This window comes from Rutilus rutilus (genome assembly GCF_951802725.1).
Source record: "Rutilus rutilus genome assembly, chromosome: 1".
Taxonomy (NCBI): domain Eukaryota; kingdom Metazoa; phylum Chordata; class Actinopteri; order Cypriniformes; family Leuciscidae; genus Rutilus; species Rutilus rutilus.
In genome coordinates, this window is record NC_140209.1 from 52,505,976 (window position 1) to 52,531,598 (window position 25,623).

A 25,623-nucleotide genomic window follows, 5' to 3' on the forward strand; every position below is an offset into this window, starting at 1 on the left:
TCCTTGGTGCTGAAGTCACGGACAAACTGGAATAATGTCATCATCACAGCACAGGTCTCATAGAAATAGCAGGTTTTCCATCATTACCAAAGATTTGTCTTAATATTCAAATAGCTAAGAATAAGGTTCACTGAAACTGCATCCATCTAAAACATCATTATACAGACGCTATTTTAGCACTGATGTTGTGGGTTGCTTCCCACTTGCGTGGTATAAAATGACTTTAGATTTTTCCATTTAGTGTCGGGTTTCATTCGATTCACGTAGGCACAATGGCATGACAATGGTATGCCACCTGGCCCATGTGTGAGTCACTCATAGGTCAGTTTAAAACCACTGAAATAAGGAAATGCATGTGCATGCAATTAGAGTCAGGTTTCTCATGTCCTCTTTTACATCAGCAAATGTTAATGTCGCAAATTAACTTCTTATTGTACTCTTTGGTGGTAATGTCATAACTCTGGCTACTTCAGGTGGAAGTTATTTGTCACTTAGTGCAAACCAGTGTTTTAGTTCCCATGTGCTATGAATGGATTAAGAGCTGGGGCTGGTATTGTGGTTGTCATTGTAACTGCAACATTTGTGCATGTAAAAAGCACGATAGATGGTCATCTATAAAGCAGCTTATCATCTCGTTTTGGGGTGAAATGAGAATTAAAAGCTATACATGTGAGCTGTTCTCTGAGTGCAGGGCAGGGTTGTGGTATATGAATAGGAAGTAGACTGTTTCCTCGCATACAAACAGAGCTGTGTGTGCAAATATAACTGTGTACAAAAATGTTTTCCCTTTTATGTACATCTGACTCATGTATAGGGGGGTTTGCGGAGTCTGTAATCTTAGAAAAGCAGACATGCATATTGGATTGGTTTGGCAAAAATGATATTTTTTATATATTTTTATATATACATTAGCCTATATGTGGTATTTTTTTCCATTGAAATATATATTTATATATATTGTATATATATATTATTAATTTGGTAAAAGTTATTTATGTAGTTCAGCCTATATATTTGTTTATTTACTTATTTATTTATTTGAGTAGAGGTCCTCATTTAGTTTATTTATTTATTTGAAAAGAGTTCCTTATGTGTGTCATTTCTCAACATTTTATCAGTCGATCAAACGGTTTCAAAGACGTCATTAATTTGCATTGTTGATTGCAATGGGAGCGCTCCAATGGGAAGTGACGTGATGGATGTGGGCGGGGCTACACTAACGCTACGCTCATCTGTCATCTGTAAAGTGTGAATGAACTGAAGCGGATCTGCATAAAACAAACACGAGAGGTAGGACGATTGAATATGTTCTGTGCATTTTCATAACTTGCTTTTTGTGACTCTCATGGCTCAATAATCTGCTTCCTATGAACTTCGGTTATGTTGTCACGGTTATTATAACTTTCATTCTTATGTGTTGTGTACTGTGTAGTAGGACACTTTTAAGATCCAAAGTATGAGAAGAGTTAAAGTAATAGCGATGCAAATTTGGTTATTTATTTTTGTTGTTGTTGTTTGCCTCAGTCAAGATGCTTTACATGGTGTCAACGTAACAGATCTAAAAAATCTTGCTGCTTATTGTTGACATTTTAATATAGTGATTCAAAATATATGCTATTAAGCCTATATTCATAGGCCTATTAGCACTTAAGCTTATAGTATTTCATATATTTATGTAAAAGAACAAGTGTTGCTCACAATCATTTTTTAATCACTCGTTCAGAGAAAATTAGGAAAGAAATTGGCTATAACAAATACATTAAACATGATTTTTAAAAAGAAGTCTAATTAATATATAGAAATGTCTGATTAAGCACAATGTGGAAACACTTTATTTTTGTATCATTGTTACATATGTTACTTGTAGTTACTTTAACTATAAATTATGCATGCTAACCCTAATCCAAACGCTGATCCTAACCCTATAGTAAATACATGTTACTCAATATTACTCAGTACTTAAATGTGTAATTGCAGTGTAACAAATACACCTTAAAACAAAGTGTAACCCAAAATGTTAGATATAAACAGCTCCTAATCAAAACTGGACCAAGTTTACGAACCTTAAACACAGACATCATGTAGGGTCATCAAGGCGTAGGAGAGACATTTTTACCATTGTCGTTAATAAGTAAGGAAAGATGACAATTTAAATATTATATGACTTTGTGACTGAAACCTGTTACAGTATAGGTTCCGATGTTTGAAAACCCGATGTGGGTAATTCTTTAAACCACTGTTGTCCTCGTTCTGTTTCTGTAAAGATTTAATTGGTCAGTAATGTAAAACCAGAATGACCACATCCTTTTTTGATGAATGTGCTGACAGGTATTTATTAGTTTGTTTGTTTTTCCAGAAACTCATTGTCAGGCAGTTAACACAGAACGTTCCCCTAATGTTATTTTTTGGTTATTTTTTTGGGAACCAAATACTTACGTTAGGGGAACGTTCTTTTTTGGTTTTATTTTTATGTAACAATAAAATAACGTTCCCAGAACGTTGCTGGGTGGTTACCATAAAAAAATAACGTTCTGGGAACCATAAACTAACATTCTGAGAATGTTCTGGGTACCAAAAACTAACGTTATGGGAACCAAAAATTGTTAGCTGGGGGAGTCATCTTTATCAGTATATCTAATGTTACTGGCAGTTCCCTTTTCTTCACAAGATCAAACAGGGGTGGAGCTCAGGTTTTGGTCTCTGCAAAAAAAGTGTGATGTCCGGTTTTATTTGCACAATAAAGGGAGATAAAAACAAAGTACGTGTGATGAGCATGAGGTTTTGAGTGATGTGGGCTTTTCTGGACGAAAGGTGAAAAAAATGCCAGTGCTAAAAATATATCCGCTTAGCTTCATTTAGCCACACATTGGTATGGCCGGAAACCAACTCAGTCTAGTCTTCAGTCTGCCTATGTTCAAAAGAGAAAGACAGCGTTTGAATATCTTGGCAGTAAAGAGCCTGTTTCTTCATTTCATCACAGGCAGGCGTTCACACAGATGATCAGACTGAGGAAAAGAGACTTACTTATGAGCAAGATTGTTGTCAAGATTATTCAAACACCTTCTGCTCTCGCTCGAGGACTGGGATTATCACATTTTCACTGTTCCTTATAGGAACTGCAGTTTTATGCATGGAAGGTAGGCTTGTGTTATGTAAATTTACTGTGCATTTCTTTTTTGCTCATCATTTTTTGTGTTGGTTAATACAATAATAAGCAAAGAATCATTTATTAAAATGTACTATTTTAGCCATAGGATTAAAGCAGCAGCATTTGTTTTAGTCTTATTATAAAAATATATATATATATATTAAAAAAAAAATTGTTTAGTGCAGTGTTTCTTAGGTAGCGAACATTATGGCAATGTTATGAACAAACATTCTTCCAGTAACATTAATATAATGTTTTGTTCAAACAAAGTTATCTGGTCTTTAATGGTGTTCTCAAAACATTAGCACTAAAACAATGTGCTAGCCTAACACATGGAACGAACACTAGGTTAAGTATTGCGTCAGCATTATTCATATTATCAAATGGTGAATTAATTTGTGGAAAAGTGCCATACATCCTTTGACGTGAATTACTGGAATACTGGAAGTGTTTTCTTCTTCCCTTTAAAAGTTGCCTATTTATTGTGCCATCCAAGATTATACGATTAATTGCATTTTATTATTTGTATTTCACATTGTCTTTTCCCTGCTGTCCGCGACCCTATAAGAACAAATCAGCGGCCTGTTTCCGAGTTGCGACTCACCAGTTGAGAACTGCTGGTTTAGTGCGTGTTAAGCTCATTCATTTGTAAAATGCAAATATGTAAGTATGTCCAACACATGATTTATGAGAAACAACAACATTTCTCTCGCAACATGAAAACCTGTGAGGTTTTCACCCCTTTGAAATCTGCTTCCTGTGCCGAGAACTGTGGGGTCTTTTCTGCATCCGTGTTGTGCTCTCTAAATTTACAAACTGTAACCTCAATGCAGGAAATGGGCATAAATGCAATATATTTAAATTGCTGATGTGTGTATGCGCTCACACAAAATGAATTGGCTATGATTAAACCGCTTGTTAAAAAAACGAAACTTGATCCTACAGAATTAGTCAATTACAGGCCGATCTCGAATCTACCTTTTCTGTCATAGATATTAGAAAAGGCAGTATCTTCACAACTATGTTCCTTTTTAGAAAGAAATGGTATCTGCAAGGATTTTCAGTCAGGATTTGGACCATATCATAGTACTGAGACTGCTCTCATTAGAGTTACAAATTATTCTCTTATCATCTGATCGTTGTTGTGTCTCTCGATCTTAGTGCTGCATTTGACACCATCGACCACAACATTCTTTTAAATAGACTCAAAAATGATGTTGGCATTATTGGAATTGTACTAGCATGGTTTAAATCATACTTATCTGACCGTTATCATTTTATAGCAGTAAATGAAGAGATGTCTTATCGATCACAAGTTCAGTATGGCGTACCACAAGGATCAGTACTAGGACCTTTGCTGTTCACCCTGTACATGCTACCCATGGGAGATATCATTAGGAAGCATGGAATTAGTTTTAACTGTTATGCCGATGACACTCAGCTCTATATTCCTTCACGCCCTGACGAAACTTACCAATTCACAAAATTAACGGAATGCATAGCTGATGTAAAAAATTGGATGACTAGTAATTTCCTACAACTTAATTCAGAAAAAACGGAGTTTCTAATTATTGGACAAAAAACCTCTGCACGTATTAACCCAGAATACTGTCTAACACTTGATGGCTGCTCTGTCAAGTCTTCGTCGTCGTCTGAACCTGGTTGTGCTCTTTGATACCAATCTTTCATTTGAGAGTCACGTGTCTAGTATCTGTAAAACCGCATTTTTCCATCTTAAAAATATATCTAAATTACGTCATATGCTCTCATTGACAAATGCGGAATAATTAGTTAATGCGTTCATGACATCAAGACTAGATTATTGTAATGCTCTACTGGGTGGTTGCTCTGCATGCTTAATAAACAAAGTCCAGTTGGTCCAAAACGCAGCAGCTCGAGTTCTTACTAGAACCAGGAAGTATGACCGTATTAGCCCCGTTCTGTCAACACTGCATTGGCTCCCTATTAAACATAGTATACATTTTAAAATATTGCTGATTACTTACAAAGCACTAAATGGTTTAGCTCCCCAGTACTTGAGCGAGCTCTTATAGTCGCATTATAGTCCTTCATGTCTATTGCGATCTCAAAATTCTGGCCAGTTGATAATACCTAGAATATCAAAATCGACTGCTGCCGGTAGATCCTTTTCCTATTTAGCACCAAAACTGTCAGTCTTCCTAACATTGTCTGGGAAGCAGACACACTCTGTCAGTTCAAATCTAGACTAAAAACACATCTCTTTGACCTAGCATACACATAACACATTATAGACTTCTATAAGATTAGGTCGGCCGGAACCGGGAACACTTCCCATAAATCCTGATGTACTTGTTACATCATAAGAAGAATGGCGTCTACGCTAATATTAGTCTCTCTGTTTATCCCGAGGTTTACCACAGTCCCCTGTGAAGGCCTCCCTCCCTTCCCTTTACCTCTGTACAGGCCAGTCAAGTAGTTTGTTGAGGGTTGGTTTGTAAAGAAGGACTACATGCCTGCACACATTCAAACGCGCATACCTATAAACTAAACGTAATGCGCATGTGCATGCCATCAGTGTTCTCACAGGTTCACATTTTTAAAGTTTGCGCAGAGAGAACTTAAGGGTTTTCTGTTAATCAAAACTAACTTTAGCTTGACAGTAACTTTATTCTAGAGCTGCTGTAAAGCCAAAACAATCTCTGTTACTTTCATTTCCTATTATCACTGTAAAGCTGTTTTGAAACAATCTATGTTGTTAAAAGCATTATATAAATGAAGGTGACTTGACTTGACTTGACCTGACAAAAGCGTGTTCTCTTTATTTTGTGCTTGCAGACATGAAGAAACCTCAATGACATGTGGAAATTATCTGAGCTGTGAACCCCACCATGGAAGAAACATGTACTAAAACACTATTTCCTAACACTTGCTTTACTGTTATAGACTCATTTTATACATTATGTTAGTTTTATTATTGCACGGAAACATCTGAAGGCTTGATTTTATTTCAGTTGTATTTTAAAGTCTAAATTTACTGTTTCAATTTCAATTATTTTACCATAGTACAATATTTATTTAGTAGTGTGTATGCAGTGGGAGTATACAGTACTACCATATATTACTGTAGTACTTTACTGTAATGGATTATTCAAGTTTGCTTTTATTTCAAATAAATGCTATTCTTTAGAACTATCTATTCATCAAAAGAATCCTTACAAAATGTATCACGGTTTCCAAATATGAAGCAGCACAACTGTTTTTAACACTGATAATAATAAGAAATGTTTCTTGCGCATCAAATCATCACATTAGAATGATTTCTGAAGGATCATGTGACACTGAAGACTGAAGAAGTGATGCTGCAAATTCAGCTTTGCATCACAGAAATAAATTACATTTTAAAATATAGTCAAATAGAAAACCGCTTACTTTAAAATGAAATAATATCTCACAATAATCACTGTTTTTACTATATTTTTTATTTAATAAATGCAGCCTTGGTGAGCATAAGAGACTTCTTTCAAAAACATTCAAAAATCTTACCAACCACAAACTTTTGACGGGTAGTGTACTGTATATATGTACTTGTTTCATTTCTTATTAGTCTAAATCTGCTTATTGAAGACTGAAGTTTTCAAACATCTGTATTGTTGAGGTTTCATGAGGTTGTGTGAAATGTTTTGCAGTTGGTGGCGTCTCCTCAGTCATGGAGTCTAGTCTCTACCGCAATGTCCATTCCATCCTCAGAGAACTGGACTGTGAACCTCAAGCTGGATCAGCCTGCAATAAAGGTACCGACGCTGTTCTAACAATCTAAACTAATAATGCATGTTAAATCTCCAAAATGTGCCTTGAGATATCATGCGTTTTACCATAATATCCTATTTCCTTGTCCAAGATGTGAAGATTAACCCTCAGATGCATTTTACTTCAAAACAATAATATATAATAATAATTCCTAATGTTTTTATTCCATCAAAATAGTGTATTCTGGGTTTGGGTTTCCTCTTGGCTATTTCTTTGGGAACCGAATCATAACATTTGTGGAAACTTCTTTTAACGTAGTATTTTTATAACCAAAAATATACAATGTTTATATACAATTCACAATAAAATATGAACAAGACAGACACATAGAATTATGGGAAAGGGTCAAAGGTAATTGTCTATGACTTTTCGCAGTGGACTTCATCATGCTTCAGTGGGTTAATGGAACAATTCACCCCAAAATGCTCAACTGTTCCAAACCTAAGCATTTTTGAAGACTTTTCTTGCAGCTCAATATTATAGTTTATGCTAATCACATCTGAAAAGGGCCAAAAAAGTATACGATTTAAGTTAATATGTTATGTTGTTTTGTTTAGGCATGTTGAGATGGACTCTGCATAACAAGGTGGACAGAAACCCATCAATCAGTGTCCCTCTGGTGAGGGTTCTGATAAAAGAGCTCGAAAAGGTTTGTTTCTTTAACGTTAAATATGTCAAAGGTCTGTGCGGAACATCCAAAGATTTTAGATTCACTCTGTGAATGATGATCTGATTATTTCTCTCCTTTTTATATGATTTATTCCAGGCGGAGAGAATCGATTCCAAGATTCGCATCATTCCTTTACTTCACACACTTGCCTACGCAGTCCTGCAGGTCAGATTTCTGTGAATCCTTTTGTTTGTTATGTTATTGTTTCCAGTCAGTGATGTGGAATACATCTGCAAGCAGGTTCCCGGCAGATTTGTTATTGTAGGAACAGTTCCTTGTTGCATATCTGGAAATCAACATTAATGGTTTGTTTTTTAGCCATGTGTGATGCATGTTGCTCATCAGGTTCTCTGCTTTATTTCAGTCTGTATTTATTCCAGAAGACCTCTATCGAAGGATGTACATTTGCCTGAAAAGTTTAGTTACATTACCTGTACCTTACTGTGCAATTGCACTCAACTATGCAAAACAGATGAAAATGGAACAAATTGCACCAGGTAATACAGTTACATTAAAGCAATGTTGTGCATTTGATCAGAATTAAACTGGGATGCCTATGCATCGAACTAATTGTTAAACTGGAGTTTTGGAGTGTTTTTCAGTTTCATTTATGGTAACATTGTTACTAGCATACACTCATTTAACCCAGTTTGGTGTGCATGGGTATTTCTTACTAACCAATAAAAGCATTTCTGGTGTTGATTTTTATGTGTTGTGCATTTGATCAGAATTAAACTGGGATGCCTTCTATGCATCGAACTAATTGTTAAACTGGAGTTTTGGAGTGTTTTTCAGTTTCATATCTGGTAACATTGTTACTAGCATACACTCATTTAACCCAGTTTGGCGTGCATGGGTATTTCTTACTAACCACCATTGTTTCACCTGTAACTCATGCGAGGAGATGGCAAGTTTGGATGTGGTTAATACGGCATTCAAAAGATGCACCAAAGAAAATATGGATATCCATGAATATGGCTATTTCCTTTTCGATAGCTACTTCATATGTGTATTTCATTCTGTGGAAATCCCGTCCTGCAGCGGTTTTCAAGGTGCTGTTTACAATCTGTTCCAGGAATACTGTTTCAGAGGAGAGTCATTGCTGAACACAGCCTACGTAATGATCTTTATCCACTTCATGAGAAGTAAGATGATGCCAGTCTATTAAGATTCCTGTACTTTTTTTATACACTAGGCTACCGTTAAAAAGTTTGGGGTCGGTACGATTTTTTCTTTAAATTAATTAATACCTTTATTCAGAAAGGATGCATTTAATTGGTCAAAAGTGACAGCGAAGACTTTGAATTTAACTTTGATGAATAGCTACATATTTAAATCCTACCCATGTGATCTGCCCACGTTGGTCAGTAAGTCAAACTGTAGTGACTCATTTACGATTTTGTCACACTTTTTTTTAACATTCTAAGAAATGTCACCTCATTTGTAGTATGCGTTCCTCTTTTTATTTTAGGCATATGAAATGAAAGTGTTTCGATGCCTTTTTACAAGAGGGCAGTTTTAGTGACTAATCGTTTTTATTTGTAAATGTGCTTTATGGTCTTTGTATTCACTGTGTGCAACTCTCTGTGTTTCTTTGATCAGGGTGTTTGTGTTCATAGATCCCGCTGTGTTTCCTCTGTCTCTGCTGAATGCGCTCAAGGCGGACGTGGAGTCTGCGGACGCTGGTGGTGGAGACCCGCTGATCTGCAAACGCAGGGTTTTACTGCACACAGTGATAGCTGGATTAGGAAAGCAGTGCCATGTTGACCAGCTCGCACATGCTCTAGAGGTTTGTGTGCGATTAAAAACACCTGTAGAGCATCACTGTATTCACAACACATCCCGTGGGATTTCAAATGATTACATTTATATATACCGTACTGTTCAAAACTCTTATGAACTCTTATAAACTCAGAGTCTCTTATGCTCAGCAAGGCTGCATTTTATTTGATCAATAATACAGTAAAAAATATTTTCAGCATCATTCCTCCAGTCTTCAGTGTCACATGATCCTTCGGAAATCATTCTAATATGCTGATTTGGTGCTCAAGAAACATTTCTAATAATTATCAATGTTGAAAAAAGTTGTAGAAACCATGATACATGAATATAAAGTTCAAAATAACAGCATGGACCCTATCTTGCACCCAGCGCAATTGACTTTGTACACTGACGCATGCATCATTCCTATGACTTTTCCCTCCACAGACGCACGTCGGTAAACTAGGAAATGAACTTGCGCTCCCGGGGGCGGTTCAGCGCAAAGAGGAGGCGTGTTCCGGCGCAAACGTTCCCTCATGCTATTTTGCAGGTTTAGAAAACAATTCTGCCACTGACCAGGAAAAACCTAGTCTAAAGTCAGTGGCGCGTTGCGCATGTTATTCATATGCTATTTTAAGGGCGCATGCTTGGCCATAATCAGTGTAGCGTGTGCACAACGCGCATGCACTTTGCTTATCTCATCTACACAGACGCAGCAGTTCTCATTTTTAGAAAACCATACATTATTACAAGGAAAAATATTAACACACGAGGGAAATGATTGTTGTGTCCATGAAGATGTGAAAAAAATAGGCATAAATCTAGCTTACACATTTACCCAAATTTTTATACGCCTGTTAAATTGGGTGGGTTTCTCCCATCCCCATACAACGTCACTTCTCTGTGTTTTACGGCCCTGACGAGAACGTCGGTCTCCTCGGCTGTGAACCGCTCCTGGCGTGCGCCTGGCAAATCCGCCGTTATAATAGCAATCCGCCATGGAACAAGCACGCCTGCTCTTAAAGGGAATGTGAGATGTTGCTCTGATTGGTTTATTTCACGTTACGCCCAAACCACACCTATGAATAATGAAGCTACTTCAGACCAACCCATTTTAGATTTGCGTCGGGCGCAAGAGTCATTTATCCCGCTGGTATAATAGCAACAGCGCCCAAGACCCGCCCACAAAGTTACTTGCGTTTCGCGCTTGATACTTACGTTTCAGATCGTTAAAATAGGGCCCTATTTATTTTTAATAGATTTTTTGTAACAATGTAAAGTCTTTACTGTCAAGTTTTACTTTACTGAAAAGTTTCTTTTAAAAAAATATGTTTATTTAAAAAAAAAAACTTACTGCTCCAAACTTTTGACAAATGGGATAATAACAGCAATATCAATTGGGATGTGTTTTTTTTTTTTTATAATTTTTTTTTTTTATATATATAATCAGGTTTAAACCTTTTAATCAGTCTAAGACATACATAAAGTATTTAATGAAAAAAACTATACCCTAAAGCAGGGGTTATTCATCTATTCAATTATAAATAAATTAGATTAAAATAAACAAATAAAATGTTTGAATAATAAAAATAAATAAAAATTTGATCAAAGTTTCACATTTAACAGTATATTTCTAGTGAGTATACAAAATATACAATAATGTAGCTTAATATAAATTAATTTTAGATTTATAATATTAATTTTTCAGTGTTTTTAAAAGATAGACGCCTTTCGGGATGGGGATTCCCTCACACAAGGATGCTCATATTTGAGGGCCCTTGGCATCTAAAATATTGAAATCTCCTGCTCTAAAGAACACTATGACCCAGATTTACTAACAGCTTACGCCAGCGCAAACCCTGTTTTGGTGTTAAAAACAATATTTTACTCAAGATATACTCAAGACATGCAGTGAAAAATAAGCGCTGAAAAGGCATGGTCAGGGTTATTTTTGCGGCTGAAATTATTGCATATGCATTTGTCGTATTTTGAGCTTCACTTTCAGATGCTAAATTTATGGGAGGAGAGCTTAAAGGTGACATATTATGCCCCTTTCCACAAGATGTAATATATTTAACTTTTGCCATTGGTTACAATGTTGTCGCTTGCGTAAACCAAATGGCGGCACCTTGGGTGGAAATGTGCAGATTAAGGGGCGGTAATATTATAATAAGATCCCCTTCCTACATCAAAAGGGAAGTGAAATCTGATCGGCTTATTTTTAACATGCTTGCAGAGAAAGCCTTACCAAAGCAAAGTTACTGGGTTGTCACTTTTCATGTTTTCTGGGTTGGTAGATGCACCGGGGACCCAATTATAGCACTTAAACACGGAAAAAGTCAGATTTTCATGATATGTCCCCTTTAAATGAATCACGCAAGTTGATTTACTAAGGTTTGCGCTCGTCAGTTTACTGGTATTTGCAGCATTATTTGCCTCCCAAAAAAAAGCACGTCTTAAACCAGACGCTAATTTGCGCAGAACTTTCCACTTCCATCGACGCTTTTATGGGATTGCGCTCTCACACTAATTTGCCATGTTTAGTAAATCTGGCCCTAAGTCTTTTGTTTCTTTCAGCATTTAGGTGAAGACCTGGAGCTGCACTTCCAGAATGTTGTCACCATCCTAGAGCAGAGAACGGAAGATGGCGCTTCTGATGATAACCAGTACAAAACAAGATTACAAAAGATCTACCAAGACATCCTGACTGCTGCAAAAGGTAGAAATGTCCTCACCACAATCCAATAAGACACTATTTATAGACACAAATAGAGAGACTCAAACATATAGGCCCGGTTTCACAGACAGGGCTTAAATTAAGCCAGGATTAGGCCTCAGGGGGATAGTCTTTTAATATTCACACTTTTGGTCTGTTCAGATCCATCATGTCCAGCCTCGAAAGTGGAAACTCAGCTGCCCTGTCCTGAGGTCAGCTTCCATGTCTGGACCAAAGAGGATGAGATATGTGAGCTCAGCTGCTGTTATTTCAACTAATACCTGTACAAATCTGACATTGGACGTAGTTTGATTGTTTTATGTTTTCTTTAAAACAGGGAATGAGCTGGTTAACTTTGCACTAATGGTTCCTGCCGACGGAAACTCTGCTTATATGGACGAGGATAACCTGAAACGTGACTCTGTCATGTCCACCGTGTCCACAGACAGTGGCATCGAGGGAGACATGCCCATCAGTGAGTTCTCCTCTATAATGATAGAGTCTCAGGGCGGCCCAGAGGAACTGAGCAGCTCCCAGTCCTTCTACAGGAGGCCGTGTGTGCGATGTCCTAAAGCTGGGAACAAAATGACGCTCATGATGGAGGCCATTAAGGGAAATGGAGGATACGTCCTCAATAAAGAGGAAAGGAACCTCACGGCTCGTATTGTTATTATGGGTGACGACAGAACGCTAGGACGGCTAGCCAAGACTCTTCACACTATACGGTAAGATGTCTGCATGTATTCTTTTGTACGTTTCATTTGCATTTGAAAAAGTCTAGTTTAATGATTTCGTCTTGCTGCGTTTGTGCTCAGGAAAAGGGAGGCACGACATCTGCTGCTGACAAAGAGAGTGAATCTGGAGATGTATTACATTCCAGTCACTGACCAGTCGCCGCCTTCCATTCAGGTAATAGATTTTGTGTTTTTAGATTTCCTTTAAAAATGCACTAGCAATGACATCTCAACAGTGTTTCATTGTAATGCATGTCTTTACCAGGGGGGTCTTCCTGAAGACATGCTGACACTGGCAGGGTACTTGGGAAGCGTGGATCTGTGGTATGACTGTAACATCACCGGTTTGGGGCCCATGATTCTTAAACTGGCCCAAATGGTAATTAATAGTGTATTCCGGTTCCAATTCCTCTTATCTATTCTGGTTTCTTAGTGGTTCCATTAACAATCTTTTAAATGATTTTATGGGATAAAAATACATGTGATTCCACTGGTAAATGATGATATCATTTCAATAATAAATACATTTAAAACAATCATTGCAAAAGGTATGTTTACATATTGAATGTTTAAACCCTAGACAGGTTTTTATATACAACAAAAGTGTATCTAATTATTGGACTTAACTATATATTCAACTACAGTACTACAGTATTTTCTTTCATTTATACTGGCAAAGTGCATAATACATATCTTTTTGTTATATAAACAACGGGTCAGAAACAACACTGAATGTCTCGCGGTTAGTTGTACATGTGATTCACTTAAAAGAATCGACTCATAAAAGTATTTCGTTCAGGAGTTGGACTACACTGGGAGCACTTTTCGTATGAGTTTGATTCACTAAAACCACCCATCTCATAAGAGTCATTCATTCTGAAGTTAAAGGAATGGTTCGTTTCAAACCTGTATGAATTTCATTCTTCTGCTGAACACAAAAGAAGATATTTTGAAGAATGTTGGTAACCAAACAGTTGATGGACACATAGTATTTTTTCCTACTATGGAAGTCAATTGTCTGGTTACCGACATTCTTCAAATTCTTTTGTGTTCAGCAGAAGAAAGAAACTCATACAGGTTTGAAACAACTTGATGAACTTAAATGATGACAGAATTTTAATTTTGAAGTGAACTAATCCTTTAAACTTCACTAGTTGTGCTGTATTTTTGATTCACTAAAAAGAATCGGCTCATAAGAGTCATTTTATCTGTAATGAAACCGGTTCTCGATTCCAACTTAAATATTTAACTTAAAGTGAGAGCATAACTGTGTTTTTAAGTGCAAGAAAAATATTGACAGCTCAAAAGCATCTGTGCAGCAGTGTAGAGAAAGGAGGCTTACTGTACTGTCTTGGTGCTTGAAGAATGGAGTAAAAATGTATATTTTTCCATTTTCAACTCCAGCCTTTTGAGTGTCAATATGTTGACATTCATTATCTGTGAATTGCATTACATTGACAACGTTTGGGATGAAAATACATATGTAAATGTGCTGGCCCTGAGAGTTGATTACTATATTAATGTATTGAGTTGAAACTCAGAACACACTTTTTCACTTGCTTGCCAGAAATTGTTTGGTAACACTTTATAATAACTGCACACTATTAATCATTAATTAAGCATTAGTAAACAGTTAATTCATCATTTATAAAGCATTAATAAACATTAATAAGCAGTATATAAATACAGCTAGAAATGCTTTATTCTTGATTTAAAAGCATATCTATAATGTGTTTAATAATTGTATTGTCATACTTTATTAATGATCAATTTATCATTTCTAAATGAAGTATAGCATTATTTACAAAGCAGTTATTTAGGAGTTGCCAGCTGATTCATAAGATCCCTTAGAAATTGTAAGTAAATGTAGTAAATTCAGGTAGTTATAAAGCATTTAGTAGTGGTCAGTTCACTATTTTTGTGAGCTAATCTAAAGTGAGGACTATTTATGCCTTGTAAAGCATGTATAAAGGATATTTAAAGACTCAGTTATCTTCTAAACAGAAAAAGGAAACAAACACAACACAGTGATACAGAACATATAAATATTAACAGCCTTTAAATCTCCCTTGTAAATGCTTTACAAGGCATAACTAGTCCTCACTTTAGATTAGCTCACAAAAATAGTTAACTAACAACTACTAAATGTTTTATAACTACCTGAATTAACCCTGAATTACAGTAGAAATACATGTTACTAAAGCATTTATTAACACACTAAGTAACTATTACTATATGTCTGAATAATAAGATATATGAATGTACATTTAAATAGTTTATTAATCATTTACTTACAATTTCTAAGTGATCTTATGAACCACTGACAACTCTTAAATAACTGGTGTGTAAATAATGCAATACTTCATTTAGAAATGATAAATTGATCATTAAAAAAGTATGAAAATACAATTATTAAACACATTATAGATATGCTTTTAAATCAAGTATAAAGCATTTATAGCTGTATTTATAAATTGCTTATTAATGTCTATTAATGCTTTATAAATGATGAATTAACTGTTTTCAAATGCTTAACTAATGATTAATAGTGTGCAGTTATTATAAAGTGTTACCAATTGTTTTGATGCATGTGTAACATGTTCAAGAGCAGTTTGAATACGGGTGGGGTTTTTTTAACCTTCCTCTTAATTGGTTTCTTTGTATAGCAGAGCATCAGTCAAAGTGAATCTTCAGACCCCAACACCTTCCTGCTAGATATCATCTCGTACTACACGCGTGTCAGCCAGCATCCGGTGCACCTTCCCGTCTACTCTGTCAAGGTTACATTCAATCATACAAACCAGTGAATGAATACTTGTGTGAAAAGGACATTGACCTTGTTCTTTCCAAAAAGTTTATCAATATTGTATAAATTGTGGGTTGTTATCAATGACAAAAGCTGAATATCTGTATGCTGTCACATCTAGATCTGCTTCTCTGGCCTCAGCACCCACATGGTGGAGGAAGTGTTTGTGGCTCAGCTCGCGATGGACTTCCCCGAGGTCAAACGCTACAGAGCTACATTTAAAGACACAATTAAAGGTGCTCATGCCATTGAAAAGTTCCCCTGTAGTCAATCATTTAATCATTCTTCATGCCTTAAAATAGCTTGAATGTAACTCTACACCCTTGCCCCGTTTAGTTTATACGCGGTTCTATGAATATGCTAATTATCCCCGCCTCCATTCACTCACTAAGAGATCTACTTGTGGACGATCACGTTTACCTGATTGGTTACATATTAGTTTGTGACGTCAGAAACACCAGCGATTTCAAACCGCGTTTTTGAGACTGTCTTTGGTTCACTGCAGTTTTAAAGAGAAAATACTCAGCAATGGTGTCGACTTATGAATTTTCACATAGCTTGTCTTAAAGGTGCATTGCGCAAGTCTCTGAGTTTTTGCAGAACTATGCCCCCTTCTGGCGACACGCGAAACTGCAACCAGAGTTGTGCACGCGGTTATGTGGAGTTTGCGTTGGGGTTTGGGATGAACTAGAAGCCGGTCTCTTTGAATCCATCTTCTACTTTTGCAAAAGTCGCTCGAGTTGTCTTCGCTGATGCGGATAATGGCGGCGAATACACAAACCTGCCAGACATAGCCAGGTGAGCGTGAACGCGCATGACGTCACGCCCAGTCGATTCCGACCCGAATCCCTCTTATTTATTTTACTGTACAGGATTATAGAGGCAATCGCAGTGATCATAGAAGGGCTCATTCAGCCCATCAGGCAATTGTTTAAGCATGTATGGGTTAGAAAAACGGGTATTTTTAACATGAAATGTTGCGCAATGCACCTTTAAAGCATATTAAAAACACCACATAGACATATGAAACCATTCAAAACTTGATTTTCACCACAGGGTTTTTTTTACTACACAGTATATCTACTGTAGGTGCTGTTTCATCTGCTTGCACTAAATGTTTGTCTTTGCCTTGAAGGTTCAGTGCGTTACAAAAAATACAACCTACAAGAATTTCATGGTGCAGTTGTGTCAGTAAATTATAGAAAGGTGAGTTTCCTCTCAAACTATTGACTGTTAATAAGGGAAGCTAACTAGCTGACATTATTTTGGAAAACATATAAAAAAATGTAAAGATTTAATCCAATGGTTTAGTATTATGAACAGTTTGGGGTCAATATGATTTTATTTTATTTTTTAAAGCAACGTTTAGTAAGGATTCATTAAATTAATCAAAAGTGAGAGCAAAGACTTTTTTATTATATTTCAAATAAATTCTGTTCTTTTTCATTTTCTGTTCCTCTTTTTTACATTTTTGATTCAATAAATGTAGCGCTGGTGAGCATAAGAGACTTCTTTCAGAAACATTGAATCATCTTACTGACCCTAAACTTTTGAATAGAAATCTATGTAATAAAAGATTTGTTGTTAACATTTCTCTTAGGCCTCAATAAGTGACCGAGAAGTTGAGAAGGGAATGTCTTTGTCAACAAGTGGCATGTTGATGAGGGTCACACCTTCCTGCAGAGTCAGAAGTACGTCACATATTTAAAATACTACATTCTTCTTTTCGGTTTATTTATGGGAAAACTCTTAGAATTGACATGATGTCAGTTAGATTTTATTTCATTAATAATATTAATATTTTTTCTGTTTTATTTTCTGTTTCATTCTGTTGTGTTTTTGTTGTTTTTTATTTTTTAGTTCTTGTTATTTTAGTACTTAATTTCAAAATTTTAATTTAATTTCTTAGAATTTATATAGTTTTAGTTCACGATAACAACACTGGGTCATGGCTGACAGTATTTATTAAAGACTTATCAAATGTACTTTCATCAACAATAAGGTACTGATACATATTTTAGATGAGGAAAATAAATAATGATGTTAGTTTCCTTGTTTGTAATGTGGCGCTTTGGTTCCACAGGTCTACATAGTGTCTGCATGAGTTTCAAAGATATAAATCCCACAAGGCCTAGCATGGTGAGTGAACGTTTGGACAGCGCTTATAAAATAGTGTTACATTTTAGATGTTGTATTTAGTGATCTTGAATGAAATAGTAAAGTAAAAACTGTATTTTCTCTCTAGCCTTCACTCAGAGCTGTCAGTGCCAATATCAGGGTTCTGGAGGAAAGAACATTCACAGTGTGTTTGGATAAAGACCCACATAAAACATTCAAGAATGTCCAGAGGTGAACAGTCAGATTATGCCTTTCTATACATAAACTATTAAAAAAATGTACCTTAATGTCAAGCATTACCTATTAGGTAAATCATATATTCCAGAGCCATTATGTGTGATCTTTTGCCCACAGCATTGAAGTTTCTCCATGCTTGGACCCGGGATACTGCCATCAGCCGACTGCCAAGTCCAAGTACAGTCTTGGAGAGGAAGGCGAATCACTGAGCAAATATCTGAATAAAACCCTCACGCTACCAATCAACACCTTCTGTGGAAATGAGCAATGACATAATGACTCCAATTCATGATATTAGCTCTTGAGTCACGAGACGAACTGAAACCTTATACCTCTCTGAGGCTTTTAGAGTTTGTACGTGTGCATTTCCTCTTTTTGCCTCTTCTCTGTTGTCTAAAATACATGTAACCTCAAGAGGCCGTGACTTCCTGCTGAACTGTTAACACATTCTGTTTATATTGTGTGTATGTGTAGTGAGTTATGTTAAAATACTGTCTGAGGATTCATCTTGATCTAAAATGCATGATATTTGTAAAACGTCCTGCAGTCTGCACATTTTAATATGCCATGTTTACACTACTTTTATACTTTCATGCATGACAATAATGTGTTTGTTTATTACTTTGGACATTTAACACTTTGGAAGCACTTAGACTTTCATGTTACACTTGTAAACGCTTGGATTATTTTGTTGTGTTGTTTTGGATCAGAATAGCATGCTATCACAGTTTTTCTGCCGTATAGGCCTAAACACTTTGTGCAGTATGCAAGTTTGGAAACCTGTTACGTTTACCAAAATGTGCAGTATCATATGTGAGATGTTGAATTTCACAACAATGTTCACGATTTTTATTTACTATAAGACAAATGAACCTGAGCTATTTTGTTTAACATTTTCTTCTTGACTCATGATTTGATCGGATTTTAAAGAACTAAAGAAAACATTAGGTTATATAAAATAGGCACCATACAAATGTATACAATTTTTACAATAGATGTGCAGTTTACATTTTTCACTGCCTGAAGTGACTTCATTGACAGAGCAAGTTCGTTTCAGAAATCCTAATACAAAGACGGGGGATTTTGACATTCGACGTTTATGAATAAAAAACTTGTCATTCAGAACTTCTTGCTCGAAATACAACTTCTTTTTTTATTTTTAAATGAGTTTCAAAAGCGCTCATGTGACCGTGCCATTCCTTAATTTTAAACTGTGAGTTCATCCTCTCACCAACAGATGGCGCTGCAATCTCAATAAATAGAATTTGCTCAGTTTGCTGCAGATCGGAGGTCGGCCATTGGTTGTTTGTCAAAGAGAAGGAAAACTTTTTACACCTCAACTGGATACGGTATGAACATGAAAAGTCAAAGAAAACTTTAATCGACGATATTTTGTCAAGCAAACATGCTTTTACGGATACGACAGATCTCAGGTAAATAGTAGTTAAACGCACAGCAACATCATGACGTGTTACAACAGGTGCACGATTACGATTAACCTGTTAGTGAGAGTGTGTCGTGTACTTTTAGATACTGAAAAGAGAAGTTTTTTTTTTTTTTTAAACCAACACACGCGATTTAAAATGAAGTTTTACAGACTTATTAGAAACCATCGGCTTAAACTCTGTTATAATTCTTACGTATAGGTTTCATTTTATGAAATTGCGATACTGACTGCACGTTCTCTTCCGTATTTTTTTAATAGATAGCCTACTTTTTATTTGTTTTGCTCTCATTTGATTTGACATGATATGTTTCGTTTTCTATAAATGTCCCTTTTTAAAGAAATCATGATGATAGGATGTATACATATGACTAAAAGGCAGTTTACTGGACTAGCGTTAAAGAAATCAGTCTTGTTCCATATGGAATTTATTAACCCATTATGTTACGTGACGATATCATATCATGGCATTCTATGAAGCGCCTCGAAGTACCATTTAAATGCTATAGAAGCCTACATATTTGTCTTTTGTGACAATTCATGTGACCCATTAGAAAGAGAAAAAGTAGTATAATAATTTAAACTTAAGAAAAAGTACCATTGTGATATTACTATAAAACTTTTATAGCACCACGTTTTTGGAACATACTAAATAATATCAAATTAAAAATATGCAGTTACATCATATATGTAGCAAAAATTCTAAACTTTCCACAAGAAGTAGGCTACCAATCTATCACCATAATAACATACTGTGTTATTTTTTTTAAATACCGGCAGTATGTGAATTCAGTGAATGTGTCAATCATTCAGTGAGCCTGTAAAGTTGACAATATTTTTTAATTTCAGGTTATTTTTCTTTTCTTTAAACCACACAGAACGCTAACTCAAGTCGACAAACATGAAGAAGGGAGCAATGCAGAAGAGCAGGCAGTGGAACGTGAAGGGAGCCTTGTGGATGGCTGGCATCTTTCACTTCCTCCATTCCTGTGGATCCGGTTGCCTCCTTCCCTTCCTGACGCTCTACTTCCGGCACCTGGGTCTCAACGCCGCCATGATCGGAATCATCATGGCGTCCAAGCACCTGCTCGCCCTGGTGTGGCGGCCGTTCTCCAGTGTCCTCGCCAGGCAGTACGACAAACGGCGGACGGTCATAGTGGGCTCATTGCTCAGCTCGGCACTGGTGGTTTTGACTCTTCTGCTCTTCCCGTCCGCAGGAATCCAAGCTGAAAGCGGACGGTGTAACGCTAGTCAACCCGATGCTGATCCTACCGCGCTTCTAGCCACGCTAGAGCAGATGACGGTCTCGTCCCAATCAAACGCTACTGTTTATTCAGTGAACCAAACTTCTTTAAGTACCGAACAACCTGTCGGATTTAACACATTTGTAAGTCCGAACCGGTCAGCAAGAGGATTGAGATCTTTGAAAAAGGAAGAAGGTCTTCATACTGAATTCCTGGGGAGCCTGAAAGCTATGGATGCCCAACACCAGATGTTCTTTCTGGTTCTCATAGTGATGGTTTTGTGGGAGTGCATGGCCGCCCCGTTGGAATGGACGGCAGATGATGGACTGTATGAATACTTGGATTTCGTAGATGCCACCGACCGCTATAGTGGCGTGAAGGTCTGGAAGCAACTTGGGGCCGCTTTTGGCAACTGTGCAGTTGGTGTTCTAGTAACCAGCCTGTTTTGTCTTACAGGAACTTCAGTGGAGTTTTATTCCTACACCGTACTCATGATCCTAACCATACCTACTGCCGCCCTACTACCAATCTACCTACGAAAGCGTGAGCGCCTCACTAGTGGCGGCTTTAAGGCACTGCAATTGGTGCATGGGAACTCACAGGCGATACTTTGTGCCATCACTTTGGTTTTGATGGGCATGGTGAGCTCAGCTGTGTCGGATTTCCTCCTCTGGCAGATGCAGGACTGCGGTGCAACGGAAATCCACATGGGAATCTGTTTAGCCCTGGTGCACCTAAGCCAGACTGCCTTTGCGCCACTTTCTGGGATTCTCTCCCGGTTTCTTAAGTACCACGGTTGGTTACTAGTACTCGCCGTTGTCATTTTAGCCCTGCAATGCCTTTATTATTCCTTCTTGTGGACCCCGTGGGCAGTAATACCCGCTCAACTGATGGCGGGATTCAGCACCGGCGCCCTCTGGTGGTCTGTAACATCACAAAGCGAAGACATCGCCACTCCTGGCACCGAAAAGACCATTTTAAGGCTGTTTGAGGTACTTTCTCTGGAGCTGGGAGCTGCATTTGGCAGTCTGACGGCCGGGTTCATTGTGCAAAGGTTTGGGGTCATATTGCTTTTCCAAGGTGCGGGGGTGGTTTTGGCTTTGTGGAGTAGCGCTCTTGCTGTACTCAAGTGGAAGATTCCTCGGCAGCGGCGGATAAACTACTCACGGCTGCTGGCCGCCGACACCGAGATCAGTGAGTCCGAGTCGGACCAGGAGAAAGATTGGCTGGAGACGGCAATGGATGATGACAGAGGCAAAACAAGTGGACAATGGAAAGTAAAGTAAAGAGTGACTTGTAAACATCTACAGAGAGCAATTTAAAAGAACTGAGAGTAAAACGGCACTAAAATTGTTCATTAAACTGTAAAAAAAAAAGTATTTTTTTGTCTTGTTTTCCATATATCAAGTATCAAAATATTCTTAAATCAAGATACGCTTACTTGAGAAGGAAAATTATTTAAGATATTAAGACTTGTTTCTGGAAAACGGATCAAATTTAAGTACTTTTTTGCTTAAAACAAGACAAAAATATGTAAATGGGGCAAGAAATCTAAACTTAATTGAAAGGGAAGACAAGATTATTTTTCTTACCGCACTGACACCCCATTTAATTTTCAGAAAACAAGACTTAGAGTAATATCTTAAGTCATTTTCCTTCTCAAGGAAAGAATGTCTTGATATTTGTAATGGAAAATGAGACAAAAATACCAAGTAAGAAAATATTTTTTTTGCATTGCAAGACTTTGAGAGTGCTGTGAAGATGAATCATCATAAAGTCCATCAGCGATGAAGACATCAGTACTCTTTCAAGCCGGCTAAATCTCTTTCTGGGATCATTTAAGGCTTTGAGAGAGGCATTACAGCTCCAACACCAGTATAACACTTGAACATCCTAAAATGTACATCATTCTATTGTGAAGATTTATGATTTTATATACGGCAGCTCTTTGGTAAACTGATGGACTAAGACTCTAGACGAGCTGATCTGGTTTGTTTGCTTACAGTAAGTGTCGTCTCTGGCAAACGGCAATAATCACGTGAGCAAATAGTGCCTATTGTTTAACATCTTCACACCCTTTCTTTCCCACTCATTCTCATGCTTTGAATAGATTTGTGATCTGAAGGTAAGCCTCAGTTACCTGTTATGCAGAGACTTTTTTTGTATTTATTGTGCATGAGGCACTCATGTTTTGCACTATTAGGTGTCACTAAAAAAGGGGGAGAGGTTTATTGAAGATAATCATAATAAAAGTGTCATATTTACAGATAAAGGGATTGAGAAAGAGACTTAGCTTAGATGTGAGGTTTGCCAAACTTGTATTGGGGTGGGGGGAAGCTTCCTAAACTTGTTCTTGACTTAAGTAAATTATCCTGTAGAGCTGGTCTGACTGCAGAGCGGTCTAGTTGTGACTGACAACTCTTTTTTTTTAAAATGTGAGGAAGGATTGGAATAAATATTCTTTACATTTCACATATTTGAAATCAAGAACATCTATTAAATGATTATTTCCACTTTCAACAAATGCATAAAGTCAAGTGTTGTGTTTTTTTTTTTTTTTTTCTAAAATGTCTTGATAAGCCCTGCATCGTAAAAAAAAGTGGTGTACTTTGATCCTGTTTGTCCAGCATTGACCATTTTATGACATTATTATATAATGGAATCAATAACCTTGAATTTGTCGTGTTGACATTTCATGGCATAGCATTGTGTGTCAGTGCTGATGTAATTTCCTTTAGATCGGAACTGATGCTGCTTTAATATAACAGCAAGCATTGACACATAGCAGACACATAGTCAGACCACATAACTAAAAATGTTTTCTCCTCAATTGCATAATCTATCATTGTTAATGGTTCAGCAATAGATGCCTTCATACCGTAACACATTCTTTAGCTGAATCCCAACATTTTCTGTAGGCTTCATTCCCAGTGCAGAAGTATGTATGTTTAACTTTTATGTCCTGACTGTTAAACCACTTGATTTATGCGCATGCTCATATTATCACACATATAGAGGAAAGCCTGTATCATGTGGATGATAGATTTACGTTACTTTGCTTTTATAAAACTTTCTAAGAATTTGTGAATCATGGATCATTTTTTTACAGACAGGGACAGTGTTAAAAGTGTATAGCCAGTCTTATGCTTTTGTAATGAACCTGTAGATGCGTTAATGTTGTCTGGTTGTAAACCTTGAATATGAACATGACAAAGGCATCAAGTTAAATGACCCAAATGCTGAGGGATCTACTACAGTCGTGTTACTTTTAGATATGTGAATTTTGACTTTCCATTAATGTCAACTTGAACTAACAGAAAACAACATGAATTTTTACCTCTAGCAAGTAAATAAGTAGCTAATAGTAGGCTTTTTATTCAAGTGGTATTTTCCATTTTGCTTCTCAAGTGATATTGTTGGGTACTGCTAATTGGTAATTACAGGGATTTTAAAAATATTTTAACTGGCATTTTAAGCCATGCACCATATAATACATATGCCAAGAATTTTATTTTATGTGGGAGAATACCCACAATGCACTGTGAATTCCCACGTCTGACCAGAAGATGGCGCCCGCAGCTCAATCATCCATCCATCCGGCCCAATGTGGCTACAGCATAATATCATGCAGGTATACATTGATTTTTGATTGATTTTTAAATAGTTTAAACGAGGTTTAGTTTCCATGGCAGAGTTCAGGATGAATATTTGTATTACTACTGGAGCTGCTAGTTTGATGAGATTTATAATAATTATTATATATAAACACCAAGCAGGTGCAAAAGCACCGGGCAGTGTACGAATTCGCTCACTCCTTTTCATTCACTCCTTCAAGTAGACTTTATTAGTGGAGTAATGAAGGAAAGAGTGAATGAGGGTATAGCCAGGGGCTAATTTTGGACACAGCCAGACTGTAGTTGTTTACATTCATTATTATTGCAATGTTACGTGCTTTAAGACATTATTAAGTAATTTAACGCTGTGTCGTGACACTTTGCAGACTATGGCTGCTGTGCTCGTTCAAGTGTTTGGGAGGAGGTGTGGCTTTGGATTCTCCCTGAAGTGAGTGACTGGAGGGTGGGATCTTATGCTTTCAAAGCTGCCAGAGTCCAGACATACCATAACTATTGTATCTGTATGATCATTTTGACATCTGTATGATGTACGATCAATAATGAAAAAAAAATCCCATAATGTATGATCATCCATCCATATGATCATGACTTCTATACTCATTGATCTAGCTGTGAATCCTACAGCTAACGTTATCATGATTGTGAGGAGAACATGAACTATGTCTTCTCGCGAAAATAAAAATAAACGTCTCCTCAGTCAGTCATCGTGGAGAAATGATTCTCTCTCACAAGCACAAATTGCCACAGCGCTTAGGTCAGAATTGTTTCAAGCTGAGGTTGACAGTTTAGCAATAAATTAATTTGCAGGTCATGTCAAAAAGCTGTTGGTCTAAATGGCTGTATTCTGTAGCCTACGTTTGGCTCGTGTACGATAATTTTATTCCAAATATGATAACTTTGAGCTTCTGGTATACTTGGACATTTCCAAACTAGCAACAGTTTCAAAGCTAGCTTGCTATTGCTAGCCGCTCCGAAATCGCCTACCCTACCTTCAAGGTTACGTGAAATCGAAAAACAGTCATATTAGTTTTCCATATCATATTTTCAGTGGAGCCATATTAGTTTTTTTTATAATATGCAAATGTGCATATATGTTCAATGAGATGTTGTGTAATTAGCATATTTTTAACACTTCAACGGGTGAAGTAACAACGCAAAAATGTTTTGTGACATGTTTAGGTAACTTAGCCTATATTTGATCTCAATTAATGAACATTTAACTTAACGTCACTTTTCTCGTTATTCACAGGGTGGCGCTTTCAGGTAATGGGAGAATAATCGTGTTGAGCATCTCTATCTCTTCAGTGTGTCACACTCACAC

The 25,623-nt window shown here is 36.8% G+C and overlaps 2 protein-coding genes across 6 annotated transcripts; both read left to right on the forward strand.

Moving 5' to 3' along the window:
- The first annotated feature begins 1,247 nt into the window (after window positions 1–1,247).
- pik3r6b (phosphoinositide-3-kinase, regulatory subunit 6b) lies at window positions 1,248–18,870 on the forward strand. 2 transcript variants are annotated; one of them, XM_084404961.1, is made up of 21 exons: window positions 1,248–1,290; window positions 2,981–3,137; window positions 5,966–6,031; window positions 6,817–6,921; window positions 7,495–7,586; window positions 7,704–7,772; window positions 7,972–8,104; window positions 8,683–8,752; window positions 9,210–9,396; window positions 11,946–12,087; window positions 12,247–12,333; window positions 12,422–12,809; window positions 12,900–12,993; window positions 13,084–13,197; window positions 15,485–15,598; window positions 15,746–15,860; window positions 16,760–16,830; window positions 17,225–17,315; window positions 17,708–17,763; window positions 17,870–17,973; window positions 18,097–18,870. In XM_084404961.1, the coding sequence occupies exons 3-21, from the start codon at window positions 6,019–6,021 to the stop codon at window positions 18,248–18,250; spliced, it is 2,199 nt and encodes a 732-aa protein (XP_084261087.1). In that variant the 5' UTR covers window positions 1,248–1,290; window positions 2,981–3,137; window positions 5,966–6,018; the 3' UTR covers window positions 18,251–18,870. The 2 variants fall into 2 exon arrangements, with proteins under 2 accessions (XP_084261087.1, XP_084261088.1); XM_084404962.1 differs by lacking the exon at window positions 1,248–1,290 and having other exon boundaries at window positions 2,979–3,137; window positions 15,488–15,598.
- A 338-nt stretch (window positions 18,871–19,208) lies between these two features.
- Window positions 19,209–23,091, forward strand: mfsd6l (major facilitator superfamily domain containing 6-like). 4 transcript variants are annotated; one of them, XM_084404978.1, is made up of 2 exons: window positions 19,209–19,412; window positions 20,302–23,091. In XM_084404978.1, the coding sequence occupies exon 2, from the start codon at window positions 20,325–20,327 to the stop codon at window positions 21,951–21,953; it is 1,629 nt and encodes a 542-aa protein (XP_084261104.1). In that variant the 5' UTR covers window positions 19,209–19,412; window positions 20,302–20,324; the 3' UTR covers window positions 21,954–23,091. The 4 variants fall into 4 exon arrangements, with proteins under 4 accessions (XP_084261104.1, XP_084261107.1, XP_084261106.1 ...); XM_084404981.1 differs by having other exon boundaries at window positions 19,209–19,328; window positions 20,273–23,091; XM_084404980.1 differs by having other exon boundaries at window positions 19,209–19,328.
- Window positions 23,092–25,623: the final 2,532 nt, after the last annotated feature.

What these genes read in the sequence shown, in the direction of transcription:
- mfsd6l (XM_084404978.1), top strand. Translation starts at nt 20,325, where the DNA reads ATGAAGAAGGGAGCAATGCAGAAGAGCAGGCAGTGGAACGTGAAGGGA.
- pik3r6b (XM_084404961.1), top strand. An exon ending in CATCCTGACTGCTGCAAAAG is followed by an intron (nt 12,088 to 12,246) that starts GTAGAAATGTCC and finishes TGGTCTGTTCAG; the next exon opens with ATCCATCATGTCCAGCCTCG. An exon ending in TTCCCGTCTACTCTGTCAAG is followed by an intron (nt 15,599 to 15,745) that starts GTTACATTCAAT and finishes TGTCACATCTAG; the next exon opens with ATCTGCTTCTCTGGCCTCAG.